Source organism: Trichoderma aggressivum (genome assembly GCF_033847375.1).
Source record: "Trichoderma aggressivum f. europaeum strain CBS 100526 chromosome Unknown scaffold_007, whole genome shotgun sequence".
Classification (NCBI taxonomy): Eukaryota; Fungi; Ascomycota; class Sordariomycetes; order Hypocreales; family Hypocreaceae; genus Trichoderma; species Trichoderma aggressivum.
In genome coordinates this window covers 788,740-814,637 of record NW_026946373.1, presented here as the reverse complement: position 1 = coordinate 814,637, position 25,898 = coordinate 788,740, and the positions used below count along the sequence as shown (strand labels likewise).

The window sequence follows — 25,898 nt, the reverse complement described above, 5'->3', positions numbered from 1 at the left end:
ACACACAGGTAGAAGGTTGTTCGGAAGCTTATTTATGGTGGCGTTGGTATATCTATATAAACAACAACGAACATACAGTGTATCTAATATAACTTACGTTAATCAATACATTCGTTTCCTACGTTAAATAACAGGTTATGAGCCCGGCGCTCCGCTGGCCTCGTTCTTTCATACGTTTAATCGTTTTGGAACGCACCACTTTTGAGATATCTACAAAGCAGTCACACGAACGCACAACGTATCTGACACACGCTTCTGCACTTCTGCACACACGGACAAACCCCGCGGAGACACTGACGTGATTGACACATCACCAACCAGTCCCTCGAAAAAAACGCGCAGACCGCCTGTGAACGCGTTATCAGACAAGTTGTCGGCAAACATTGACTGTTTATCAACACTATCACGAATCACTATCATACCCATTCTCTCTGGCCGTCCATCTTTTCCCCTACTGTCTATTTCTGCTGAACAAACGGCTAACCTTGACGATGGCTACCGCCGGCTTCTCCTTCAAACTGGACCCTTCGAGTCTGCCACGGCTCAACAGCAGAGGTGACAACTACGCCGAATGGCGTGCGGCTTGGACCATCGCGTTCCGCTACGCTGAACTGTGGGATGTTGTTTCTGATGGGAAGGCACCCACTGTTTCCTCGCCGCCTACAGACGCTGAAACGGCTCTACAGACGAAATGGAAGAAGGACGACAACAAAGCAATGGTTATGCTGATGTCGGCAGTGCACGAAGACATCGTTATGCTTGTCACAACAGCCTCGACAGCCAGTCAGGCATGGACAGCACTGGCGGATAGATATGACCGAGATACGGCACACTCCACCATCCAACAGTTCAGACGATTAACGTCTATGCGTTTTGATGAGAACGAAGACCTCGTCCAACACCTTGACGCGTTTCATCAGACCTGGGTTAACATGGAACGACGCTGCCGTACATCTGAACACGAACTGGCCAAAAACCTCCTGGCCGTTTTCTCTTCCCAGTCTATCAAAGGCTTATTCTTTCTGTCAACGTTGCCTGAGTCAATGGACAACGTGGTTGACAATCTGTCTACTCGCGGCGTCAACAAGTTCGTTGACATTGAACCGAAGATGTTTGACATCGCGTACAGACGTCAACAGCCAATGGATGAAAAGGCCTTGTACACCAAGACTGCAGGAAAACGCACAAACCCTCGATCAGCAACCAACAATGACGAATGCACATGGTGCAGGAAACACAACCTTGCCTTCGTTGGCCACGTATACACGAACTGTCACAAACTGGCGGACTTCAAGAAACAGAAAGACAAGAACAAAAACAAGACGAATGTGCCAAACAAATCGAAGAAAGGCAAACACAATGCCTGTCAGGCAACCACATCTGACTCCGGTGATGACGACGATGAGACCTCTGATACTGACGAAGTACAAGCCTTTGTGGCTACGTACGCAGCATCAAGCCCATCACATACAGCATCTGTTGTACCAGAAACACGTTCAACTACACTGGGCACACGATCTGCCACGCTGGAAAGTCAACACATCGTGGACCTGACTGATGACGACGCTATCCATGCGTTTGCGGTAAACGTTACCCCCAATCTCTTTCTGTCGCTTCAACGTCTGCATGGATCTTTGATTCCGGTGCCTCCAGACACATGTCAGGCCATCAGACGGGTTTCTTTGACCTACGACCGCGCAAAGGAACTATATCCATCGCTGGCGGCGCCAAACTGCCAGTCGAAGGGATTGGATCCGTTCGCCTGTTGTTGCGACTCCCTGACGGGGCCACCAAACTAACGATCTTTACTAACATACTCTACAGTCGGTATCTGACCAACACCAGACTGTTCAGCTGGTCTCACGTTCGTCATCGCTTTCGTCTGACGGGACACGCGGACAACATCACCGTCTACACAAACGGAGGAAAGTGCGCCATGTGGGCGAAATTCCATGACGGAGGTTTCAAAATACAAGCAGAGGATGACATACACACAGCCGACGACTTTGGCTATATCATTTATCAGCCTGACGAAACCCACACGGATAACGCTGCTTTTCCCATTACAAAGACTTCCATCGTTCTGTTGGTCATGTCCCGTATGTCTCGCAACACAGCACAGCGTCTGTACGCCGACGGAAACACAGTTCCGACAAAGCCTCCTGACTGGCATTGTTATGACTGTGAAATGGCTAAATCTACCTCCAGAAAACTTACCACACTTGCTGTGTTGGACGGACATGAACGAGCCCAATGGCCCTTTGATGTCATACACACTGACCTCTCCGGCAAATTCAGTACGCCCTCCCTCTCGAAGTCTTATTACTTTATACTGTTTCTTAATGAACAGACTTGTTTTATTTAGATGCGTTTTTTTTTTAATAAAAGACGGATATTTCCTAAGTTCTTAACGACTTTATATACATAATCTAGATGCACTTTAAGGTCACTGTTAAGTTCTTTTACACAGATGGAGGAGGAGAGTTCACAGGTCTAGCGATAATAAACATACTCCGCCTGACAGGCACACGTTATAAACAATTGCTACCTTATTACTATAAATCCAACGGCTGCATTAAACGATATATATACTGTTGTGATAAACGCGTGAATGATAATAATGGACGACAATTACCTCTTTCTGTGGCCGGAGGCTATCTCCCATGCCGCGTACGTTAAGAATATTAAACTGCACCGCGGCTTAACGAATAGTATTACACCGTTCGAAGCCCTATATAGTACAAAACTGACAATCAGTTACCTTAAACCGTACATGTCAGACTGTTACCTACATATTCCTCGTAAGGCCCGCCAACCGGGAACCAAATTGCACGATCGGGCTGAGCGTGCGTTCCTTGTGGGATTTGAGAGCCCGTCTGTGATGCGCCTGTACGTGCCAACGAGACGAGCCATTACAACAGCCACGCTGTCAAACGTACGATTTCTCTCCGCGGCAAACAAGGTGCATTGGGACCTTGAAGACGTTCAGCCGCCTGGGGAGCCGGCCGTATCCCTACAGCCTGGGAACAAACGTTCTACATCCGCGGAAATACCCATGATTCAACTACCACACATGCAAAGTACCACAAGAACGAACACACCAGCTGCCCAACAGACGGGACAAACGACACCAACAACGCCCACAACACCTGGAATGAACAGATCACCGTGGTCACCTCCTTCCCGAGTTATTAACACTGTTCGGCAGTCGACCCCTTTGTTAACATCCCAAGCCTCGTCCACCAACACACCATCTCCACCAGCTACAAGAAGAGGTCCACGATACGGCAAAACGTATACGGCAAAACCGGCTGCTGAGGATAATGATTGTGTGATTGCTTTCGCAATGATTGCGGTGGACGATGATATACCTACCACACTTACACAAGCACTTCGTTCGTCTGAGTTAACACACTGGCAACGTGCTGCAGACGCTGAACTGTCTGCCCTTACGACGAAAGGCGTATGGGTTGAAACACCATTGCCAAAAGGACAACCAATTATGACTCCACGTTAGGTTTTCGCAAAGAAATATAACGCACGGGGCCATCTATTGCGACACAAAGCCCGACTAGTCGCCCGCGGCTTCACACAAATACACGGACTAAACTACGATGAAACGTATAGTCCGGTTGCCCGCTACGACTCCCTTTGGTTTGTTATCCGACTTGGCTTTGCGGGCCGAAACTGCTTACCTCTATTCTAACCTATCCCACGAAGTGTACATGTCCGTACCTGATGGCTACAAATGCCAGACAGACAAACCAATCGCTCTGCGCCTTGCCAAGGCACTATACGGTCTCAAACAATCAGGACGTAAGTGGTTTGGCACACTTAAACGAACTATAAAGAACATGAAGATGGTGTCTTTGCCTTCTAACCCGTGTGTTTTCCAACGTCATGATCTGATTGTTGCGGTGTACGTCGACGACATCGTCATTACCGGGACAGACGAACAGGTGGTCTCTTTCAAAACACTCTTGTCAACCAGATACAAATGCAAAGACCTTGGACCTTGCCGTTACCTTTTGGGCTTGGAAGTTACACAAACGTCCCAACAAATCACCATCAGCCAGTCCGGATACGTCAAACGCATTCTCCAGCGGTTTGGAATGGCGAACAGCAAGGGTCGCGACACACCACTTGATACAGGCACTTTGTACCCACGTTCGTCCGGCGACGATGAACGGGCAGATGTTGTGGAATACCAACAGTTGTCTGGATTAATTAACTTTCTCGTGACGGGTACACGCCCTGACCTAGCTTTTCTAATTTCCATACTGTCATCCTACAATACAGATCCCAGCTAACAGCACATGAACGGCATGAAACAGGTCTTGCGGTATCTCCGTCGTACAGCTGAACGCGCATTGGTCTACCGACGATTGCATGATGACGGCATGACACCAACGAACAAGTCTGCGCTGTCAGTTCATTTGGAAGTTTACGCTGATGCATCATACAACTCCGACCCCGACACAGCCAAGTCCGTTAGGGCTTACGTTGTTCAGTTGAACGGCAGTACTATTGCATGGTCTGCAAAGAAACAGAAGACTGTTGCCCGCTCTACGTGTGAGGCTGAATGCATGGCATGCTCCGACGCTGCTTCGCAGTTATTGTGGATAAGATAATTACTGACAGACCTGAATGTTCCTATTTGTCAGTCCGTGTTGTGGTGTATCTAATATAACTTACGTTAATCAATACATTCGTTTCCTACGTTAAATAACACCTCTCACTTCCCAAAAAACACATGTGAGTCGCAAATGTCATCCACTAGTAAATAAACAACTAGATGGGCAGTCAATGACTATTGCTGAAAACAAATACTCTGGAAGTTGCAATATGCTTCAATATGCTTATGATTGTATTTACTCTAACCCGTAGATCAGTCGAATCACTCGATATTAGCAGTCAACCAGTTTGATCTCCAGTTGTTATTGGCGGGAAAATATAACGGGACCAGCGTCGTAAGTCATCGGTTGTAAGCGGGTACTGTCTCGGCCGAGGCTCAACACTAAGCGCTAGACTTTGGGTTATGAGACAGACATAGGAGATTGTTGCAGTACCCTAGCTTCGCGATAAATCACTACAGTACGGCAAACTTGTCTCTACACACTTCATGTATGCTTATTCTCTCTTCAATCAGATCAGATTCAACCAGGGGATTCAACATATCTCAAAATCGACTTGTGCCCCCCTTCCCTTTACAATCGCCGCCACTGACGCTGCAGCATGCCCGTCAGAAGAGTCAAGAGGGAGATCCGCACATGCAGTCGCTGCCGGCTGCTCAAGCTTCAATGCAATCAATCGAAACCGTCATGTCAGAGATGTACCAGGGCAGATGTCACCTGTTCACTTGGTGTTTGTCCGCTCACGCATGGGTCTGACTCTGGGTCATCCATTTCGATAATCGATACACTTCCACAGTCTGCGGCACAACTCTCACTCTCTTCAGTCTCACATCCTGAACTTGATGTGAGTCCGGGAAACAACAGTGACAAGCAACCTGGCCTTGTAAGAAACCGGCAACGAGCCCAGCTCTCTTGCATACGATGCCATCGACTCAAGGTCAAGTGTGACAAGGAACTACCCTGCTCACGATGCCGCATGTCTGGCTGGGGCAAGTCGTGCGCATATCACCACAGGGCAGAAAAGATCAACCCGTCAAACGCCAGTCCACAACAAGTTGCAAAAGACCCCGACAGCATTATCGAGGCATGGCATTCACAGAGTCGGAGCGCTACCCACTGGACCGAAGTATTATCGACGGTAGGTATTCGGAGCACAGAGTGATTCAGTTGGGCCAAACTAACTAAATGCAATTACAGTTAAAACTGCAAGCTGGGCGTAATGGTCTTCAGGTCCGTGACCTGATCCCCGACTTTATTCGCCAACAAAAGATGGGAGCTCAAGACGACTCTATAGTACCAGAGAACTTTCCATTTAACAGTCCGGCAGCTGCCAAATTTGCATCCATGGACACTGTCCAAGACCTCCTCCAGCGCCATAGAGAGAAGTATCAATCTTATATAGATGGCTACTTAGTCCTCTACCAGACAAGTCATCCCATTATTGACACCTCCACGTTTCTGCCTGTGATCGACGCATTTTGGAATGACCCCAGGGCGGCAGATATGGCCTGGCTAGCCAGCTTCTTGATGGTATTAGCACTGGGATGCTTCGCCGTGACGAGGGACCAGCATTCAACAATCGAACTCTGCATAGCAGCAGAGGCTTGTCTGAGCAAGACACCCTTCATGGTTCAACCAGACATGTTGGCCATAAGGACTCTCTGTCTCATGGTTCTTGCTAAGCAAACGGTTAGTACGACATGTCGTACGTTCGATTCGTGTTGGACATTACTGGGTATTGTCACGCGTGCCGCCGTTGGAATGGAATTGCACAAACAGCGAGCGCCACTGGATGAGTCGCGTGAGGGGATTCGTGCTTGGCAGTCTAGCCAGGCGCTGTGGTCCATCATCGTATACTTTTGCGTACAAGTCGCCACGATGACGGGAAAGCCATTGCTTGTATCGGCCGACATGTTCACCAAACATCCACCACCATCCACCTTCCAGACAAATGACCCATGGGTAATGTTAATCAGCATCTACCCGTCAATATGTCATATAATCTGCAGAATCACTAGTGATAGTGAGAAGCCATTGTACGACGAGGTGGTGAAGCATCATGACCATGTGCGCCAACTCATGGATGCTTTATTGGGTAGCATACATGGCAAGCCGAGGCTTTACATGACGTTGGACATGTTTTTCCGCCGTATTCTCCTCGTGCTGCACCGTTCTCACGCATTGCAGCTCGCCGCCCCGTTAGAGTATCAAGTTTCGTACTGGGTTTCTCTGGAATGCAGCCTGGCAATTCTGGTGCATCACCGAGATCTGGAAGAGCAAAACCGGCCGGATAACACAAACCTCCTCGCCCGTCTCTTCAAACTCGATATTCTTTCCGCAATGCTGACTGTGTGCCTGCATCTTCTCCGCCGCGAGGCGCCTCTCTCAACGGGGCTCACAATCCCACCACGTCGAATAATCTTGAGTACACTGCAAGCCTGTGTCGTAATTTGGGAGAAGGAAACACATTACTCTCTTTGTTTTAAGATAGGGCATTTCCTGCTAGTCTCAGTTCTGAAACTTTTACCAGATATAGATTTTCTCGAGAATTGATCTGCTAGCTTCTTTGTTCGTAGCCTGCCGCGAGCTTAAGGTTTACCTTTTTTGATCTCTTGATGAGCGCAGTATGTATGTTGTTTTGAAGCATGGGGTGTCTTCTTTGTATTTTCGATTGATAAACAATGTAACGTGATATTTAGAATCCGTTTTGTCAAACCGCGTTTTCGAACGAGGTAGTATTGAAAGCATGATGGATAAAGGTGGAATCATTATGTTTGTGGCTGTAAACGTACGACGGATTTTAACTGCGCCGCCCTGATGCTGTCGGCCGAGCATACAACCTATTAATAACCGATTTCTTACGGTAGGTTCCAACAGACTAGCGATGTAACGGATTACGACAGTACAGGTTACGGCGATACAGATTACGACGATGCTCTGAGCTTTCCTCCGCGTCTACAGTAATAACTTCCGTGCCAGTTACTATACACTCAATATATATATACCTTTTGACAATTAAACTGTAACGGGTATTTCCAATTCGATAGGACAGTTATCCCATCTGCTAATACACAACGGCACTTCTAAAATACGAGCAAGCAGTACAGCATATTGTAGTCCAAAATGGCTCTAAAGTACTACTTAGTATCACTCTTATTCGCAGTATGCGGATTTGTCCTTCTTCACTACAAATGCGAGAATCTGCCGCTTCCGATTGTAGGTTATCGACTGGCGACAGGCTGGGCATTCCCTCCACACTGCATGCTATTCACAGTTGCCTTGGCCGTGAACTGGCTAAACGTTGAGGCGGAGATTGAGTCTAGTATAGTAAGTAGCAACTATCAAAGTGCATTGGTGCGATAGGTTGCTAATTCGAGTCTCTAGTCACCCAGTTTATCGGATTAAGGCAGGGTTTGACGCTATTCACGATGGTAAAAGCGTTACACTGGGCAACACATGGATGGAGATGAAGACATATAGACTTGGCAGCATCAGGGTGAATATCGGATTGGCTACTAAGAGGAAGCAGCCATAAGGTCTAGGCAATGCTATGCAGCTTCAATACCACAATTACTTGCTCACCGAACGGATTTTACATACCAGTTCTCCGTGGTAAGAACCACGATACTCGTAATTGTAACAGTGTTTAAGCAATGATTATGAACTACAGCTTGCCGTATCTTATGCATGAAACGCACTAGGTGCATCAAATAAAGATCAAGGCTTGGGCAACAGTTGTACAGATTCACTTTGTTGCTTAATATGCTTGATTCCAGGGCAGTGTTAAAAATTGCGATTTTCCTTCTGCCCATGTACTCGGCCGAGTCCCACACCCGTCTAAGACCGGCAGCTTACGCAGTCGACGCGCCAGACTCAGTGGCTATTTTTTTCTATACGTCTATTGTATCAAAAGATGTTGATTGTAGTCTAGAATCAGCCTATGCTGCTTAAATTATAGTATAATTGCTTAAAAACCCGTGTATTTAACTTATGGCCATGTCGCTGTTCCTGAATGTGTACTGATCGACAATCGTTTAGACACGTTCAAAATGACTAACAAGCTCTTTATCTTCACTCTCTTTATCCAACTTTTTTCTGCTCCTTTCGTAAATGCGGGATCAAAACATGGATCATCGTCAGATCATGACCCATCGGACAAATCATCAGTGTCACCACCATACAATTACGCTTTCCAATTTCCTGTCCCTATACCGCCAGTTATTAAGCCACTTCGGTACGTCTCTGTCAACGCATGTTCTTTTCTATAAGTGTTTTGACTTTGTCATTTCTTTAGGTCGAATCAAACTAATCATCTTAAATAGCTCCTATAATGATACCAGTGCAAACGTAACCATTGATTTTTATCAACTCAACATCACATCGTTTCAAGCCCAGATATATCCAAACCTCGCCAAGACTAGCCTTGTAGGATATAACGGAATATCTCCAGGCCCAATCTTTAGAGTACAACGCGGTGTACAAAGTGTAGTACGCGTTGTCAATCACAATGGTAACCCAAACCCTCCTCGAGTCACGCTGGGCCAAATCTGACATGATTCACCACCTTAGATCAACCGTCTGTACTGCATCTTCATGGCTCAAACTCCCGCGCAGTCTGGGATGGCTGGGCCGAGGATTTGATTCAGCCAGGCGAGTACAAGGACTACTACTTTCCAAACTCGAATACCGCCAGAACTCTTTGGTACCACGGTGCATACCATCCTCGCCCAATCCGTCTATCCAGTTCTAACAAGAAGAAGACCACGCAAATATGATCACCTCTGTCAACCTGTTTAGTGGTCTAGCGGGCTTCTATATCATCGAAGACGCCGAGGTGGAGGCCCGACTTGGCCTTCCTCAAGGCAAATACGACATTCCGCTCGCCCTCAACTCAAAGCAATACACTTCCACCGGCAATCTTACTTCGGTAGCTCAAGAGACTAGCAGCGTCTACGGTGATATCATCGAAGTGAACGGCCAACCTTGGCCGTTCCTATCTGTCGAGCCCAGAAAATACCGATTTCGATTTCTAAACTCAGCTCTTAGTCGAACCTTTATCCTCAGTATAATGGATAGCAGCAGCGGAAACACATTGCCCCTCCAAGTTGTCGCATCGGACTCTGGATTTTTGAGTACCACAGCGACGACCACTGAGTTGACGACCGCCATGGCAGAGAGATGGGAAGTGGTTGTCGACTTTTCGGGTTTTGAGAACCGCAATCTGACTCTTATGAACCAGCGAAATGTTTTTGACTCTCAGGACTTTTCAGAGACTAATCTCGTCATGCAATTCAACGTGGGATCAACAGTTTCTTCCGGCGCCAACAATAACTCGCCTCCGTCATCCTTAATCTCAATAAGCTCCCCACCAACTGGCACGCTGGTTCACCGGACATTCAAGTTTGACAAATCGTAAGTCTGTATCCTCTATGAAGAGAGTCACCACTAACAGCGAATAGGGACGACGAGTGGGTAATTAATGGTGTGCCATTTACCGATGTCAAGAACAGAGTCCTTGCAGCACCTCAATCAGGAGCCTCGGAAGTTTGGGTCCTGGAGAATCATAACCCCTACTGGAGCCATCCGGTATGTAACCTATTCAACACCACATGCTGATATACTGACCAACATATGCTGGCAGATCCACGTCCACCTGGTGGATTTCCAGCTCATCTCCCGCTCGGGCGGCCGCAACACCGTCGAGCCTTACGAGAAAGCAGCCCTCAAAGACATCGCCGTGCTCGGCCCAGAAGAAACAGTCACAATCGCAGTCTCCTTTGCCCCGTTTTCTGGCGTGTACATGTTCCACTGCCACAACGCCATCCACGAAGATCACGCCATGATGGACGCTTTTAACCTCACGGCCGTTCAGGGGCTGGGTTACAATGCGTCAGACCTGATGCTTGCTGACCCATTGGATGCCGAGTGGCGCGCAAAGAGCTATTCTGACGCAGTTGCTCAGTCGAGCGTAGACGATGTGTTGTCATCTTTTGCCGCAACCGGGGCGTATAATGAAGATGTGTCAACGGAAGCAGTTGACCAAACTTCTGGAGGTGACTTTGCTTATCCTCAGTCTGCGACTTTGTATGCAGTCGGTCTTTTGCTTTGGGTTTTCATTTGAAGCAATGTACGATAAGGCGTCAAACTATTACCAGTATTTCTTAGTATAGTCATTTCCATAAAGTGCTCTTGAGATTGCAAAAAGCCAGCATTATAAAAAATTGCAACTAGTTTTAGTCATATGCTACTCGAGTCAATTCCAAACGCCCTCAGTATTCTAGCCATGGCATAGTCATCGTCTTTTTGAAAGCAAAACACACCCATAGATCCCCTTATCCCCATTATCATGCCAAATGCCCTTACATCCTTGGTCAAATTGATTAAGCCATCACAGCTTCTGGCCGCCTCTGCGATGCATTCGCTCCTTTCTTGGCACCTGGCCGAGCAAGCGTGTACTTGGCAAAGGCGCGTGCCAGGGCCTTCTTGCAGCTGACCTTTTGACTGCCAACAAAACTCTCCACCGTTACCGCAATGGCACGGTCAATATCCTGCGCTGAGCAATACTCAGAAAGACGCATCCTGCAGAATGCTTCGCTGATTCGAATGATGGCTTCAAGATGACGGACCTAAGAACACCTCACATTAGTATCACATTGTGGCGGCCAGAGATGTATAACTCTCAGACGGAAATGGGCTCGGACTTACAGTAATTGGATACGCGCCCGTGGCAAGGGACTCTCTTCGCATGTCTGCAAACAGACGGGCTACCTTGTCTTCATCCATGTGGTAGAGCTTGGGGCTGCAGCGTTCTCGAGCATACAAGATGTATTTACGCAAAAGTCCCTGGGAAATCTCGCCGTCGCGCTGGCCTCTGGATGCAGTTGTCTGCTGGGTATCCATGGCGGTGTCCTGGGTAGCAGCATTGGTGTCTGGGCGGGCCTGCGACAAGGGATGGCTCCGACCGTGAGAGCCAACGATAAACCTCGCCAGCCGCTCGTCCTCAGATGGTTCGACCAAATCCCGCACAACGCACAGAATGTCGAAACGCGACAAGATGGGCTCTGTCAGCTCCACGTTGGCCGAGAAGGGAATCATTGAGTTGTAACGGCCTCCCAACGGGTTAGCCGCGGCAATGATACCGCAGCGGGCTTGCAAAGTCGTCACGATACCAGCCTTGGAGATGGAGATGGTTTGCTGTTCCATGGCCTCGTGAATCGAGGTTCTGTCTTGGTCGTTCATCTTGTCGAACTCGTCAATGAGACAAGTGCCTCTATCGGCCAAAACAAGAGCACCGCCCTCGAGTGTCCATTCGCTCGTCAGGGGGTCTCGACGGACACTAGCCGTCAGACCGACGGCGCTGGCACCCTGACCAGTCGCAAAGACGGCTCTGTGTGCTGTTTTCTCGACATATTTGAGGACTTGCGACTTGGCAGTTCCAGGGTCACCGAGAAGGAGCACGTTGATGTCACCACGAACATGATGGGCTCCCCTACCAGTCTTGGCAACACCACCAAACAGAGACAGAGCAACTGCAGTCTTGATGTCTGTGTGTCCGTAAATGCTGGGGGCGATGGAGTTGACGATTCTGTCCACAATGTTAGGGTCGCGGGCCAGCTTGCGAATCTCTTGCTCATCCTCTTCAGTCAAGCGGAATCCAGCGAGTTGATCGTGAGACTTGACGACGTTGTTAGCCTCAAGGATGGTTGCAAAAACGGGGAAACCGTTGCGGTTGTTCAGCTGTGCGTCGTAGTTGTTTCGGTAAATGCCCGTCACCTCAATCTCTTCGCCGGGCTTGGCCTTGTCAATGAGATCCCACAGCAGGATGACTTCTCGGTGACGGGGAAGACGTCCGGCAGGAACAGTTCCTGGAGACTCCTGCAGAGTAAGTCTCTGGTAGTTTCGGTAGACGGTCTTCTCCGAGTTCAAGGTAAAAGGTCCGCGAGACTGGCAGCTCTGGCAGAACGTAACCTTGACCTCCACATGGGACTCTTGCTGGAAGGGACCCAGCGTCTCGCCACACTTGCCACAGTCGAATTTGACATATTTGAGCTGGGGGAAGACACCGCTTCGGCGCGTGACGACTCCGCTGACGCGCACAAGGCAGTTGAGGTGTGACTGACGCAGCTGTCGAAGCGTGTAGTGAACGGGTAGGTCGAAGATGCGAACATGGATTTCGGAGTGAATTCGCTCGTAATCGGGGTAGTGAAGGAGCACAACATCCATGGCCACTTGGTCAAACAGCTTGAGCATCTCAGCAGGGGCATTGGCAAGGAAGTAGGCAAGGATGGCCTTGCTTTCAGCCAGATGCTCATAAGAGACCTCCAACGACTCTGCGTTGACCTCACCGAGTGTGCGAATACGATTACCGTAGACGGAAGATCCAGATGCATCAATGTATGATGTCAAGAAGGCCTTGAATTCGCGCTTGATGGTTCGCTGGACTGGAGGCTGAGACACCCACTCGGTCAGATTGGAGGCCTTGACATCGCCCAGAGCTTCTAGGGAGAGCTCCTCGTCCATGATGTCGGCATCCATGGCAACATCTGGATCTTCATCGTAGTGATGTCTCCGTCTGCGAGGCTGCGCCGTCAGGTCAATGTCGCCGTCATCGTCATCGCCGGGAAGATAGGCGGCTGGAATCCTTTGCCGGCGGGCAACTTCTCTGTCTCGTCGGTTGAGCTGAGCCTCCAGCCGTCGTCTCTCGCCCAGGTCCATAGAATCAAAATCGCCCTCGTCATCCAGTCCTGCGCCCTCGTAGACGTCGTCTTCTCTGTCTCTGTAATCGGCCTCGAAGCCTTCACGGAACAGGTCAACGTCGTCGTCGGCCATCTCGTCAATGTCGTCGATGTCGTCCTGAATCTCCGCCTCCTCTTCAATTTCCTCGTCTTCGTCGACTCCATGGGCAATGTTAAACGGCCCAGGCGGAGACGATGGCAATGGGCTGGAGCTCAGCCCACCGGGCGTGGAAACATCGTCGCCATCGGGGCGTGAGCGCTTGCGGCCTGATCGCGGGGCAGAGCCGACATTGGCAGATGCGGGATGATCACGAAGGGGAGAGCTGCGTTGATGAAAGTGTTAGGAGAATCATTGTGTAGAGAACACAACACAGTCACAATCGACGTACCTCATGGCGGCGGCTGTTCAATGGGCTCCCGCTGGTGGTCGGTGGTTTCGGCTGCTCTGCTTGGAGAAGCTGAAAATTCAAGGATGCAGCGTCTTGGTTTGTGGGGGGCGGCGAGATTAGGGAGCAATTGGCCAGAGCTCAGGTGCTGGACGCGCTGAAGACGCGTTAATGGGCGTGCGCTAATCCCGTTTGGCACCGACGCGTAAAGTGGTTTTTATTCGTTCTCGAGGTGATGCGACAAAATTAGATAAGCATGAGGCCAGTATTTTCTTACTAATCTCGCGTCCAGCTTAATATGTCTACCAAACAGGTCTTGAGTTTCAAAGCTATACAGTGCCGTCGTCCTTATCTCCAGGCTACCTTCAGCTTCTTCTAAACTTTAATCATCCATCGCATCTTTCGCTGCTGCTGGTTCCATCCCATCAACTTGTTCACCGCCAGCAACCATGTCTGGCGATTCGCCTCCACCGACCGCGATGGACACGCCGTCCATTGCAGAGACGAAAGCAGCGCCTGTCACTGGTCGCAGCAACAGCTTCTCCCAGCAGTCACGGGCGTCGGACGACTCTCAAACTGCCGCCGAGTAGGTTGCGGCTGGGAATTGGATCTTGCTACTGAATGCAATCGTCTGACCTGTTTCATAGCTTTCTCCGCGATCAGCAAATCCTCGAGGCCGATGCTCGCGAAGCTTTACCTTACGTATGTACCTGTCCCATCTTTACGGACCATCAGCGTCATCCGTGTACAAACAGCTGATGTCGATACTGTCCAGAGCATCGAGACATGCACCAAGATCCTCGGACCGCTACGACAGAATGTCTTCGCCTGCTTGACCTGCAACCCTGCGCCGACCAAAGCGGGAGACAGCTGGACTCCTGCGGGCATGTGCTACGCGTGCTCCGTCTCATGCCATGGCGAACACACTCTTGTCGAGATCTTCCAGAAGAGAAACTTTACCTGCGATTGCGGAACGACGCGCATCCCGTCTACCAGCCCATGCACCCTGCGCATCAATAGCGAGACCAATACCAAGGGCAACGTCCATTCCGAAGAGCCGGATGCCAATAACAAGTACAACCACAATTTCAAAAACCGTTTCTGCGGCTGCGAATGCGACTATGACCCATTCCAGCAGAAGGGAACCATGTTCCAATGCCTTGGGCTAGGGACTCAAGAGACTGGAGGCTGTGGAGAGGACTGGTATCACCCTGGTTGCCTGGTGGGCACGGGACCCAAGTGGTACGAACAGATGGACAAGGGCAAATCAAAGCCGGTACCAATGAAGATAGACCATCATACCAACGGGGGTGCCCTTGCGACAATCACAGAGAAGGACGAGGGGCAGTCAAACAATGGCGCAGTCGAAACCAGTGGCGATGTTGCGGTCGAAGACGAAGATGACGAGCCACCGATGCCTCCCGGATTTCCAAGCGAAGACGACTTTGAAGGCTTCTTATGTTACAAATGTTTGGACGCAAACCCGTGGATCAAACAGTATGCAGGAACATCGGGCTTTCTACCAGCCATATTTCTAGAGGTACGCGAAGCTGGTACTGCGTCGTCGCCATCCAACGACAGCACGGCCACAGCTGCGTCCAAGAAGCGCAAGGCCGAAGACGACGGAGATGAAGAGCAATCAGACGCAAAGCGCATTAAGAGCGAGAGCGAGGCGCCAGTGATCGAATCTACTACTGCTGGAGTTAACACAGCTCAACCCGCCGTGGACGGAGATGACGCCAAGCCAGCAGTTCAGGTCGCGGAAGAAGCCGCCAAGACAGATGGCCCAACTTCATGCAAGCTGCCCAATCTACCTGCCGCGCCCAAGGGCCGCTTCTCTCTCTTCTTCAAAGAGGACTTTCGCGAAAAGCTCTGCCATTGCTCAGACTGCTACGGTAAACTGAACGCCCACCCCCAGTTACTGGAAGAGGAGGAAGTCTACGAACCCCCTCTGTCCGACGACGGCGCTTCTGAACACGGAGGCTCGACGCACGGAAGCGGCAGCTTGCTTGACCGTGGCGAGAGCGCCCTGCGCAACATGGATCGCGTCAGAGCCATCGAGGGCGTCATGGCGTACAACCACCTCAAGGAGCAGCTGACGCCATTCTTCAAGCAGTTTGCGGAGAGCGGCAAGGCCGTGGGCGCGGAGGATATCAAGGCGTACTTTGCAAAGCTGCGAGGCGATGAGCAGGGGATCAAGGAGGCGGGCGAGGCCGCCGCTTCTTCCAAGGAGAACGGGGATAAGGATGGTGACGGCAGAAGAGAGCAAAGCGGCTACTAGACTGTCATACGTTATGAGGAGTGCTTGCTCGCCGTTGTCTTATTGGACGATGTAATATTCTCTTGCATGTATTATTAGGTTTTGAGAGACCACAAAGGGCTTGGAAAGCGGGATCACTGAAACGGACTTAATGCAAATAAGAACAAGGGCCTAGGGCTGCCCTGAAATCGGACTGTAAAATGTTTGTGTCATGTTCGTTATATTTCATTTGGGTTTAACAATAGTAATTGTCAGCTGCCTAAACACTGATCGCGCCATTACATGTATCTACATTTCGTAGTCCAGCCCAGCCCAGCCATCACTTGTGGCATCGTGATGAGGATCTCGCCGGCCTTTCGTTTCTCATTCCCCCCCTTTTCTCCAAGTATCATTTTGGTGCATGAGGGAAAACTCCATTAAACAGTTCATGCCTCGTTCTTGGGAAATAGCTATCCGTTGCTGTCCGTTTTGATTCGTCCCAGGTCATCTACCGGTTGACCCCGTGCTAGACGCCGCACTGAGCGGCCGAGGAGGTGGTATAGGCAAGATCTGTCCAGAAGACTCCTCCCTCACCATGGCGATGCCGCCCATCATGCCCATGGACGACAAGTGGTGCTGCTCGTCACTGTCTTCGCCCTGGCTATCGACCATATGTTGCTCCTGGGCGGCGCGGAGCTCCAGCTCCCGCAGCCTCTCCTTCTCAGCCTCGTCAATGATGTCGTCATCCCCGCTCCAGTAGGGATCGTCGTCCTCGAGCTCCGGCATGGCCATGCGCTTCCAGAAGCGCACCTCCTGCCTGAGGGCGGTGTCGTCGACGCGCTTGGCGAACCTCTCCTCGTCCTCATCGTACCTGCGGCGGAACTTGCGCAGCGACTCGTTGGCGCGGGCGGCGTGCGTCTGCATCTCCCAGATCTGCTCACGCAGGCGGCTGTTCTCGCGGCGGGCCTCGTCGAGCTGCGCGCGGTAGGAGCGGTGCCAGGCGGCGACGTCGGCGACGTGCTTGGACTTGTAGTCGTGGAACTGCTTGAGCATGAGGGAGAGGGCGTTGGCGTACTGGGTGAGGAGGGCGGCGTTTGCGTCGCGGCTGTGCTTGGCTCTGTCGAAGGATTCCGATAGTTCGGAGATGATGCTGTCGAGGTTGGATTCTTGGGCTGCCAGAGAGAGAGAGGTGTTGGCAAATCGCAAAAGCATTCAAGCGCAGTCGCGGCAAAAAGACAAAAGGACATTCAGAAAACACACGCACCGTTGATGTCGTCGGCGGCAGAGGAAATCACGTCGCCGTTGGCCAGGCCCTGGGCCTTTGCCTTGTTCCGCACTCTGCCCAGCCCGCTGACAATGTCCTCGGTGACCCTTCTGTTGTCAGCCAGCTGTCGACTCAGCTCCTCGACCATGCCGTAGATGTAGTTGAGCTCGGCCTGGTGGCCGGCGGGCGTGGGCGCGGGCATGACAGCGCCCATGTTGGCGCCGTTCATGCCGTTCATCTGCTGCTGTTGCTGATGGTAGAGGGCCTGCTGTTGGAGCTGCTGCTGCTGCTGTTGATGCTGCTGCTGGAGGTATTGCTGCTGGAGATAGTGTTGTTGGAGTTGCTGCTGGTGGAGAGTCTGTTGGAGTTGCTGTTGCTGTTGGAGCTGCTGCTGCTGCTGCTGCTGTTGATGCCGTGCCTGAGCCTGGGCCTGCGCTTGAGCCTGAGCCTGAGCCTGGATCTGAATCTGAATCTGGATCTGATTCTGCTGCTGCTGTTGGGCAAGAGGATCCAGGTTGAGCGGAGCCGCAAAGCTCATGTCGCGCGTGGCTTGATCTTGGTGCAGGTTAGCGAAGATCTGAGGCTCTGGCGCTTCGGCTGCCATTGTTGGGGCCTTGAACGGGTCAAGGTAACAAATGTTGGCTAGGATCAGTGCAATGCAAGTACCGGGACAGCGAATGGCGGGCGCTGCTATACTTTGGCCGTCGGCAGCATTGAGCCAGTTCCAGCCCAGTTAGTTGAAGTACCTGAACCTGTGGCAGGTAGAGTTAGAGGGGCAAAGCCAGCGCTGGACGGTGATTGAATGCCGATGCTTGACGCTGATGCTGATGCTGATGCCAATGGCAGGTTAAGATAGGTTGCCCAATTCTGCAGCTTCTGCCCTCTCTCTCTGTCTCTCTCTCTTTTGCTCTTCTCTCGACGCAAGGGGGCCGCCAGGTGGCTCACGAGTGATACAGATCCAGGTACAGCCGTTTCTGCGGTGTCGCTGGGCGGATCGCATGTACTCGCCTGGCGGGGACTCTGGACTCTGGCTAACGCGCTGCAATTCGTCGCCTCACAGCGTATCATTTCGATTTGTCTCTCTCCGTAGTGCATGCGTTTTTATGCATTGCGCATTGTATTATGAAATCAATTGATCCATCCATTTTGTCTTTCCGCCGTAGATGCAATCATGTGCTTTGAATCAATTGAAGAGCAAAGAGTCACGTGCAGTCTTCACCTTGGGGCAGTATGAGTCTATACGTACAGCCCTGCAGCAGTGGAAGCTTGAGATGGAGACTTGGCCTTTGTACGTGCATGCATCATACGCGGTCGTGATAATGTCTGGCATCCGGTCCATCTATTTTCTTTCCCTCTTTCATCGTTTTGGTATCTCTTGTTATCCTTATTCAGTGATACACTCCAAAGTACACTGATGTAGCACGGGAGCCTTCGATGGCAAGCCTGTACCTCCGCCATTATTCTCTTCGCGATTAAGCTTATTTTCCTTACCGAGAACATACTAAGCCACGCGCTATGCGTCTTTGCACTTCATCGTGCACATGAACTACCGAATACCTACCTTTCATCAGCTACCTACTAGGTATTTCTCTCTCTCTCTCTCTCTCTTTCTTTGTTTTGCCACTATGAGACCACTATAGGCATCAAATTAAGGCGATGACGGCCAGAATTTCTTCTTGTCTAGGTTAGGTAGTTCTGGTGATGTAAGCGCACATGCCCGGCCCAGTACTCCACAACCACATCACATCCATTGTATTGCTTTGGTCTCAACCCCATTGCATTGTCTGAATAGCAGCCGAGGTTCTTTTGTAGCATTGCTAGCGGTGCGAGTCAAGATTTAGATATGCGATGATATGAATCTCATCACTTTTGTCCCCTCGACAGATCAACATGCGGAGCGAAAATGGAGAATCCACATAGACGCGATTAGTATAGCAGGCTGCAGCGTTACATCGCAGCGCAGCGGCTTCAGCACGTCTAATGTACATAAGAGACCGAGGCAGAGCCGAAGAAATGTGATCTATGGATTCTTTGAAAAAGTTGATGCGCAATCTTGACCTATACAAGAAGGTCAGGCTCCTGTATAGACGGATCCGTAGCTGCTGAAGGGTCGGAAACGGCAAAGTTGTTATACTAAAGTTGTTGTTCACATGGTCCTACCACTTAGACCTGCAGCAATACATGGGAGAAGACTCTAGTCTCGTGGCGAACATGTGGTAGGAATGTGTTGTACGGATCTGGTTGTGGACGTAAAACGATGAACGGATAAATCCAACTCATTACCAATCCCGGTGGAACTGCAAGAGATCTCTCATTTAATGTTTGACCGGGATCCCATGAGCCATGGGTCGTGACACTAACCAAGCCCGCCGGTTGGCAGACGACGAACCACCACACCCCCTTGACACTTCGGAACTTCGCGGTGAAACTACTGGAGACAAGAGTATGTGAAGCTACGGTGGGATTTCCAAGTTTGAAGTCTCGTACGATTGAGCGGGGAAAGCGGAGAGAGTCCGATGATGCTTGTGAAGGCGAAGAAAAGAAGCATACACGACGGAGATGAGTGTGTCACATGCGCACAAACTGCTATGGAGCATATTTGCAGACTCCGGTCCATGATGGATATCTTGAGCTTCAAGCTTTTCAATGCCACCCCAAGATGCTACCCTTTGCACGTTTAGGTCTCGGGATCCGTGCCGTAGCTGGACGCAAGGGGTCTCGCATGATGATAGATCGATGGTAGTGCTGCAACGCTGGCAACGTCGGATGATCTGATTGTAGTACTTTACTACCTGGTATGCTTGGGTGCGGGGGAGAAACTGAGATACATGTATTGATGGAACACACATCAATGTCCATGTAATAATACCTGACAGCCGCTCCAAGGGTCAACTACGAGTGACTCAGAGGGCATGTATCGATCCTACGTACAAGTAGATACATGTACTTTGCTTCCCATACCTTGCTGCTACTACTCACTCAAGTTGGGCGCTGCAGTTGGCGGTCGTGTCATGAATTCATGATTGAATCCACCACAGCCTCAAAAGGTCCCTTGCGCCGTCGATGCGAGCATCCGAGTGCCTCATTTCCAGCTCCATCCCTTTCGTCAATTATAGTAGTAGTTTCCTTGCAATTCGGCCCGTTGCGGCACCTGGATTGGATGGAGCGCCCAAAGCACACACAGTAGCGGCGACCTTTTGCTTTCAGGTTTTCCCCTGAATATCCCAGTGCCCCCCTCCCTGTGGCGGCCAGCGTGCAATAATAATACCGGACATCCATACATATGTACACAGCGATGCAAGTCGGTGATAGCACATGCAGTCGAGGCATCGCACCTATTCCCGACGGCAAAACGCCATTGTCCCAGTGTGTAGTGGGCTCTACTAAGGGCCCAGCCGGCGAAAAAGACCCGCCAGGCGCCCTGCCCGCACTTTGTACTGCCCTTCTCGGCGAGTTTGGTGCGGGGAAGTTGGGGGAGAAGCGCAGGTACAGGCCACCAGGAGCCCGCTGAGAGCCCTGTAGCGTCCGGGGGAGGCCCACCCGCATGGAGCTGTGCTGCTGTGCACCTCGAGAAATGAATCGGACGCCGTGCCTTGTGACCTCGTTGAACCTTGTGCTCCGAGGTTGCATCAAGTGTTGCTCGGATGCATCGAGACAATGAAATTGGATGGCAATGTAATTCTTGCTGTAGGCTCTCTAGCAATGCTACACTCTGGGCTGTGAGCATTGTATCGAATTCCGGTCAACAGAGCTCAACACTCAATGTTTATGTACATACTTGACAACTACTAAACTCGTCGATGCCTGAGGACTCCCACCCCTGCTCGCATTGGCATGGGTCCAACTCTGCCCTTGAACGGGATCGGCACTTGACTTCCACCCACGCTCAACCACCAATTGTCCTTTGATTTGCCTGTCTCACCCTCTCCTGCTTGGCGCCTTGTCTGCCCCCAGCCTCGTCAATCTCTCTCGCCCGACCTTGGCGCCCGTGTCTCGTTTCTCCTCGCGGCCACAGACGCCGTTTCCCCCAGCAACGGCCAATTGCATCGAGTCCAACCATCCCGACTGCCGTATTACCTACCCACGGAGGTACTACTCGTGCCAAGGTACGCAAGGCCTCACTCAATGGCTCCCCGAGGAACGGACGAGCAAATGGTTGAGCTTGAACCCGGCTCGGGGGCCCCATTTGCCGGGGTCCCGTGTCTTGCTCTGGTCTTGTCCTTGTTAGACTCGTATGCATGATATGATGCATGCCCCACGCACCTCCTCGTCTCCTCCCGTCCCACTGCCTGGAATTGCAACTTGGATCTGCCATGTCCAATGTCGCACTCGCTGGAGATGTGACGAGGGTGACAGCTGACGAGCTAGGCGTGCAAGGCAGGAGCAACGGCATTCAGTGTCTTGGACGATTCCGAGCCGAACGAGCACGGCTATTTGTATACAAGATGGGCTCCCCCAAGATGGCCGCCGCCAGGCACGGCGCTCCACGACCCCCAGTCCCAGCCAGAGCATCTTTACCCTCTCCCGCCGTCCTCATCACCGTTGCCATCGTCTTCGCTGCGACAATGGTGTACTGGAAGGCCCTCCTCTATGCAGGGCTTGCCTCTGCCGCGGCCCTCTTCCACAGAGACGACGCGGTTGCGGGCACCGTCGATGCGTGCCCGGGCTACAAGGCCACCAATGTTCGCGTCTCGCCCACCGGCGTCACGGCCGACCTGACGCTGGCCGGTACGGCTTGCAATGTGTACGGGACCGACCTCCCGAATCTCATTCTTCAGGTCACGTACCAGACTGGTAAGTACATGTAAACATGCGCTGCTTCACTGCTCTCCCTGCCAGTTTTGAGGGCATCCTCGGCTGAGTGGGCCATCTATGCTCCTTGAGCCAATCGTTCCCTCACAGCATTGGTTTCAACAGCGAAACTTGATCAATTGAGCCTGTCAAGCTAACGTGTTGCCCAGAGGACCGCCTTCACGTCCTCATCCAGGACAAGGACAACCAGGTCTACCAAGTCCCCGAATCCGTCTTCCCCCGTCCCGGCGGCTCCGTCTGGTCCCAGGCAAGCAACCTCAAATTCAGCTACACGGCCAACCCTTTTTCGTTCAAAGTCACCCGCGCCAAAACCGGCGAGGTCCTCTTTGACACCTCGGCCGCCTCTCTCGTCTTTGAGTCCCAGTACCTCCGCCTCCGGACAAGCCTGCCCGCGAACCCCAACCTGTACGGCTTGGGCGAGCATTCTGACCCTCTTCGCCTCAAGACGTCCAACTACATCCGCACGATGTGGAACCAGGACAGCTATGGCATTCCCAGCAATGCCAATCTCTACGGAACGCACCCCTTCTACCTGGAGCACCGTGCCACGGGCTCCCATGGCGTCTTCTTCCTCAATTCCAACGGCATGGACATCATGATCAACCAGGACGCTTCCGGCAACCAGTATCTTGAATACAATACCATCGGTGGCGTGTTCGACTTTTACTTTGTTGCTGGGCCTACTCCCGTGGCAGCGGTGCAGCAGTATGGTGAATTTGCTGGCTTCCCAACCATGCAGCCGTACTGGGGTCTCGGTTTCCACCAGTGCAGGTAAGACGGAAACACACATCATCCCAAATTGAAGAACAGTCAGCTCACATGAATTGCCCTCTCTCGCAGATATGGTTACCAAGATGCCTACAACGTCGCCGAAGTTGTCCAAAACTACAGCTTGGCGGGCATTCCCTTGGAGACCATGTGGACGGACATTGACTACATGGACCGCCGCCGCGTCTTTTCCGTCGACCCAGACCGTTTCCCCATGCCCATGATGCGTGAGCTCGTTGACCACCTGCACGCAAACGACCAGCACTACGTCGTCATGGTTGACCCAGCCGTCGCCTACCAAGACTATCCGCCTGCCAACCAGGGCCTCGAGGACAACGTGTTCCTGCTGAGGGCCAACGGCTCCGTCTGGATCGGCGTCGTCTGGCCCGGTGTCACCGTCTTCCCCGATTGGTTCTCCGCCAACGCCCAGTCGTACTGGAACGGCCAGTTCCAGACCTTTTTCAACGCCGAGACGGGCCTGGACATTGACGCTCTGTGGATCGACATGAACGAGCCCAGCAACTTCCCGTGCAACTTCCCCTGTGCCGACCCGTATGCCGCCGCCAAGGGCTATCCCCCGGCCCCACCGGCGGTCCGCGCGCCTCCTCGTCCGCTGCCCGGCTGGCCGTGCGATTTCCAGCCTGGCGGTTGCTCCAACAAGCGCGATAGCCAAGTTGAGCCTCTCCAAATCAACACGGGCAGCGGCAGTCCGCCCGTCAACGCCGTCAACGCGGCGGCGAGCAATGGGAACAGTGCAAGCAACCATGGCAAGGGTGATCAGAAGGGTCTTCCCGGCCGTGATCTGCTGTACCCCAAGTACGCCATCCACAACAAGGCCGCCTTCCAGGACTCGTGGAACGCTGACAAGGGTGGCATCTCCAACCACACCGTCAACACCGACCTCATCCACCAGAACGGCCTGGCCATGTACGACACCCACAACCTCTACGGCACCATGATGTCGACGGCCTCGCACGACGCCATGCTGTCTCGTCGACCGGGCCTCCGCCCCCTGGTCATCACGCGCAGCACCTTTGCCGGCGCGGGCTCCAAGGTCGGCCACTGGCTGGGAGACAACATGTCGCAGTGGAGCTACTACACCGTGTCCATCCGCACGATGCTGGCCTTTACCTCCTTGTTCCAGTTCGGCTTCGTGGGCTCCGACGTCTGCGGCTTCGGCGGCAACACCAACGAGGAGCTCTGCGCGCGCTGGGCCTCGCTGGGCGCCTTCAACACCTTCTACCGCAACCACAACGACCTTGGCAACGTTGGCCAGGAGTTCTACCGCTGGCCCTCGGTCGCCAGCAGCGCGAAGAAGGCCATTGACATTCGCTACCGCCTGCTGGACTACATCTACACAGCCCTGTACCGCCAGCATACCGACGGCACGCCGGCCGTGAGCCCCATGTTCTTCCACTACCCGAGCGACGCGGCCACCTGGGCCCTCGAGCTGCAGTACTTCTTCGGCCCCGGCATCATCGTCGCCCCCGTCACGCAGCAAGGGTCTACCAGCGTCAGCGTCTACCTCCCCGACGACATCTTTTACGACTGGTACACCCACGCGCGCATCGACGGCGGCGCCACCAACCACCTCATCAGCAACGTCGACATCACGTCCATCCCGCTCTTCATCCGCGGCGGCGTCATCCTGCCCCTGCGCGTCAAGTCCACCAACACCACCACCGAGCTCCGCAAGCAGAACTTTGAGCTTCAGATCGCCCTCGACGCCTCCGGATCCGCGACGGGCGAGCTGTACCTTGACGACGGCGTCTCCGTCAACCAAAAGGCCACCACCCACGTCACCTTTACCTACAAGAAGGGCATCTTCATCCTGGGCGGCCAGTTCAGCCTCCGAGTGCCCTTTGTCATTTCCAAGGTGACCATCATCGGCGGCAAGACTGCCTCTGCCAAGTCCAGCTCTGGAAGCGCAAACAGCCAGACTTTCAACGTCAACCTGCCGTTTAGCGGTCCTGCCTCTGTCAGAATCGGCTAGAGGTGCTTTTTTTCCTTTTAGGATGTCTTTCTGGTTTCACTCGCTTGGCATAACCTGCGGATATGGTGTTTTTTGTCCCCCCCTTTATGCCCAGCGGGCTTCATGTACATAAAGTATCAGTATCTTAGGAGCAGTAGAGTTTAGTGTATGAACAATTACGACTTTTGGATCAACTTTTCATTATTATTTTCATCTCACTGTGTCTTCCTGAGCCTGTAGCACATGTCGCTCATTGTGCTTTCGAACTGTTCTTCGTTCATACACAGTACCTAGGTAGGTAGGTGGTGTTGGTGGGTGTTGGTGGAAGTAGCAGTATGCCACGTATTCCTTGATGAGGACATCACCACCCCCATCATGTCCATGAAGAAAAGAAGTGAAAAGAAAACATCGTCACACACCAAAACAAAAGGAAAGACTCGCTGATCCGAACGAACTGGAGCGCTCTTACTCTACCATTCTAACCGATAGACGAAGCTTTGGAAAATCGCACATCTCTCCTCCTCCCTTTCCCTCCCCCTTTCAGTTCTGATTTTTTTCTCTCGTCATTTTATTCGGTTTGTATGCCTTTGTATCCTCCCCCTTCCCGCCCATCAATCTCGGATAGGGCCATGCCCCCTCTCCCTCCCGACGTCGTGTAAGAAAACGCTCCTTTGCCTGCTTTGGAAGAGCACTATTCAACAGTAGTAGCATGAGAAACACAGACTCCGTTTTTATCACCGTTTGATGCTTTCCCTACGGTTTCAAACCATACCAACGCCTCCCATGAGAAAAGCAGGACAAATAGAAAGAAAAAATAGGGGGGAAAATGGTACTAGGGCCAGTCAGAATTCAGATGGCGGAAATGAAACAGAAAAGAAAAACAAACGCCCATGGGCAGCAGTAACCTTTGGCCTTGAGAGTACACTATGATAGCAAAGATGAATGCAACGGGAATGACTGACGGGATGGAAGAGAAAAGGGACAACACAAGAACAATGAGATATGCAAACAAGGCTTCCGTATCGTGGCTTTCGTGAGTCATTCTCGGGTTTGTAGACGCAAAGGAAAGATGTCGTGTATACATGCAC

At 51.8% G+C, this 25,898-nt stretch overlaps 7 protein-coding genes across 7 annotated transcripts; 5 read left to right on the top strand and 2 right to left on the bottom strand.

The window, feature by feature from the left end:
* Positions 1 to 491: 491 nt before the first annotated feature.
* Triagg1_2809 (uncharacterized protein) lies at positions 492 to 4,631 on the top strand (the record flags this gene model as incomplete). Its single annotated transcript, XM_062897032.1, has 5 exons — positions 492 to 1,756; positions 1,825 to 2,297; positions 2,781 to 3,512; positions 3,628 to 4,245; positions 4,360 to 4,631. The coding sequence occupies 5 exons, from the start codon at positions 492 to 494 to the stop codon at positions 4,629 to 4,631; spliced, it is 3,360 nt and encodes a 1,119-aa protein (XP_062758426.1).
* A 979-nt stretch (positions 4,632 to 5,610) lies between these two features.
* Positions 5,611 to 7,187, top strand: Triagg1_2808 (uncharacterized protein; the record flags this gene model as incomplete). Its single annotated transcript, XM_062897030.1, has 2 exons — positions 5,611 to 5,772; positions 5,832 to 7,187. The coding sequence occupies 2 exons, from the start codon at positions 5,611 to 5,613 to the stop codon at positions 7,185 to 7,187; spliced, it is 1,518 nt and encodes a 505-aa protein (XP_062758425.1).
* Positions 7,188 to 9,405: 2,218 nt separating this feature from the next.
* Triagg1_2807 (uncharacterized protein) lies at positions 9,406 to 10,755 on the top strand (the record flags this gene model as incomplete). The annotated part of the gene is made up of 3 exons (XM_062897029.1): positions 9,406 to 10,046; positions 10,094 to 10,220; positions 10,276 to 10,755. 3 exons carry the CDS (start codon positions 9,406 to 9,408, stop codon positions 10,753 to 10,755), a joined length of 1,248 nt encoding a protein of 415 aa, XP_062758424.1.
* Positions 10,756 to 11,014: 259 nt separating this feature from the next.
* Triagg1_2806 (uncharacterized protein) lies at positions 11,015 to 13,763 on the bottom strand (the record flags this gene model as incomplete). The annotated part of the gene is made up of 3 exons (XM_062897028.1): positions 11,015 to 11,260; positions 11,340 to 13,692; positions 13,759 to 13,763. 3 exons carry the CDS (start codon positions 13,761 to 13,763, stop codon positions 11,015 to 11,017), a joined length of 2,604 nt encoding a protein of 867 aa, XP_062758423.1.
* Positions 13,764 to 14,204: 441 nt separating this feature from the next.
* On the top strand, positions 14,205 to 16,036 carry Triagg1_2805 (uncharacterized protein; the record flags this gene model as incomplete). Its single annotated transcript, XM_062897027.1, has 3 exons — positions 14,205 to 14,341; positions 14,403 to 14,457; positions 14,531 to 16,036. 3 exons carry the CDS (start codon positions 14,205 to 14,207, stop codon positions 16,034 to 16,036), a joined length of 1,698 nt encoding a protein of 565 aa, XP_062758422.1.
* A 462-nt stretch (positions 16,037 to 16,498) lies between these two features.
* Triagg1_2804 (uncharacterized protein) lies at positions 16,499 to 17,862 on the bottom strand (the record flags this gene model as incomplete). Its single annotated transcript, XM_062897026.1, has 2 exons — positions 16,499 to 17,166; positions 17,259 to 17,862. 2 exons carry the CDS (start codon positions 17,860 to 17,862, stop codon positions 16,499 to 16,501), a joined length of 1,272 nt encoding a protein of 423 aa, XP_062758421.1.
* A 3,709-nt stretch (positions 17,863 to 21,571) lies between these two features.
* Triagg1_2803 (CAZyme family GH31) lies at positions 21,572 to 24,831 on the top strand (the record flags this gene model as incomplete). The annotated part of the gene is made up of 3 exons (XM_062897025.1): positions 21,572 to 22,052; positions 22,220 to 22,841; positions 22,911 to 24,831. The coding sequence occupies 3 exons, from the start codon at positions 21,572 to 21,574 to the stop codon at positions 24,829 to 24,831; spliced, it is 3,024 nt and encodes a 1,007-aa protein (XP_062758420.1).
* Positions 24,832 to 25,898: the final 1,067 nt, after the last annotated feature.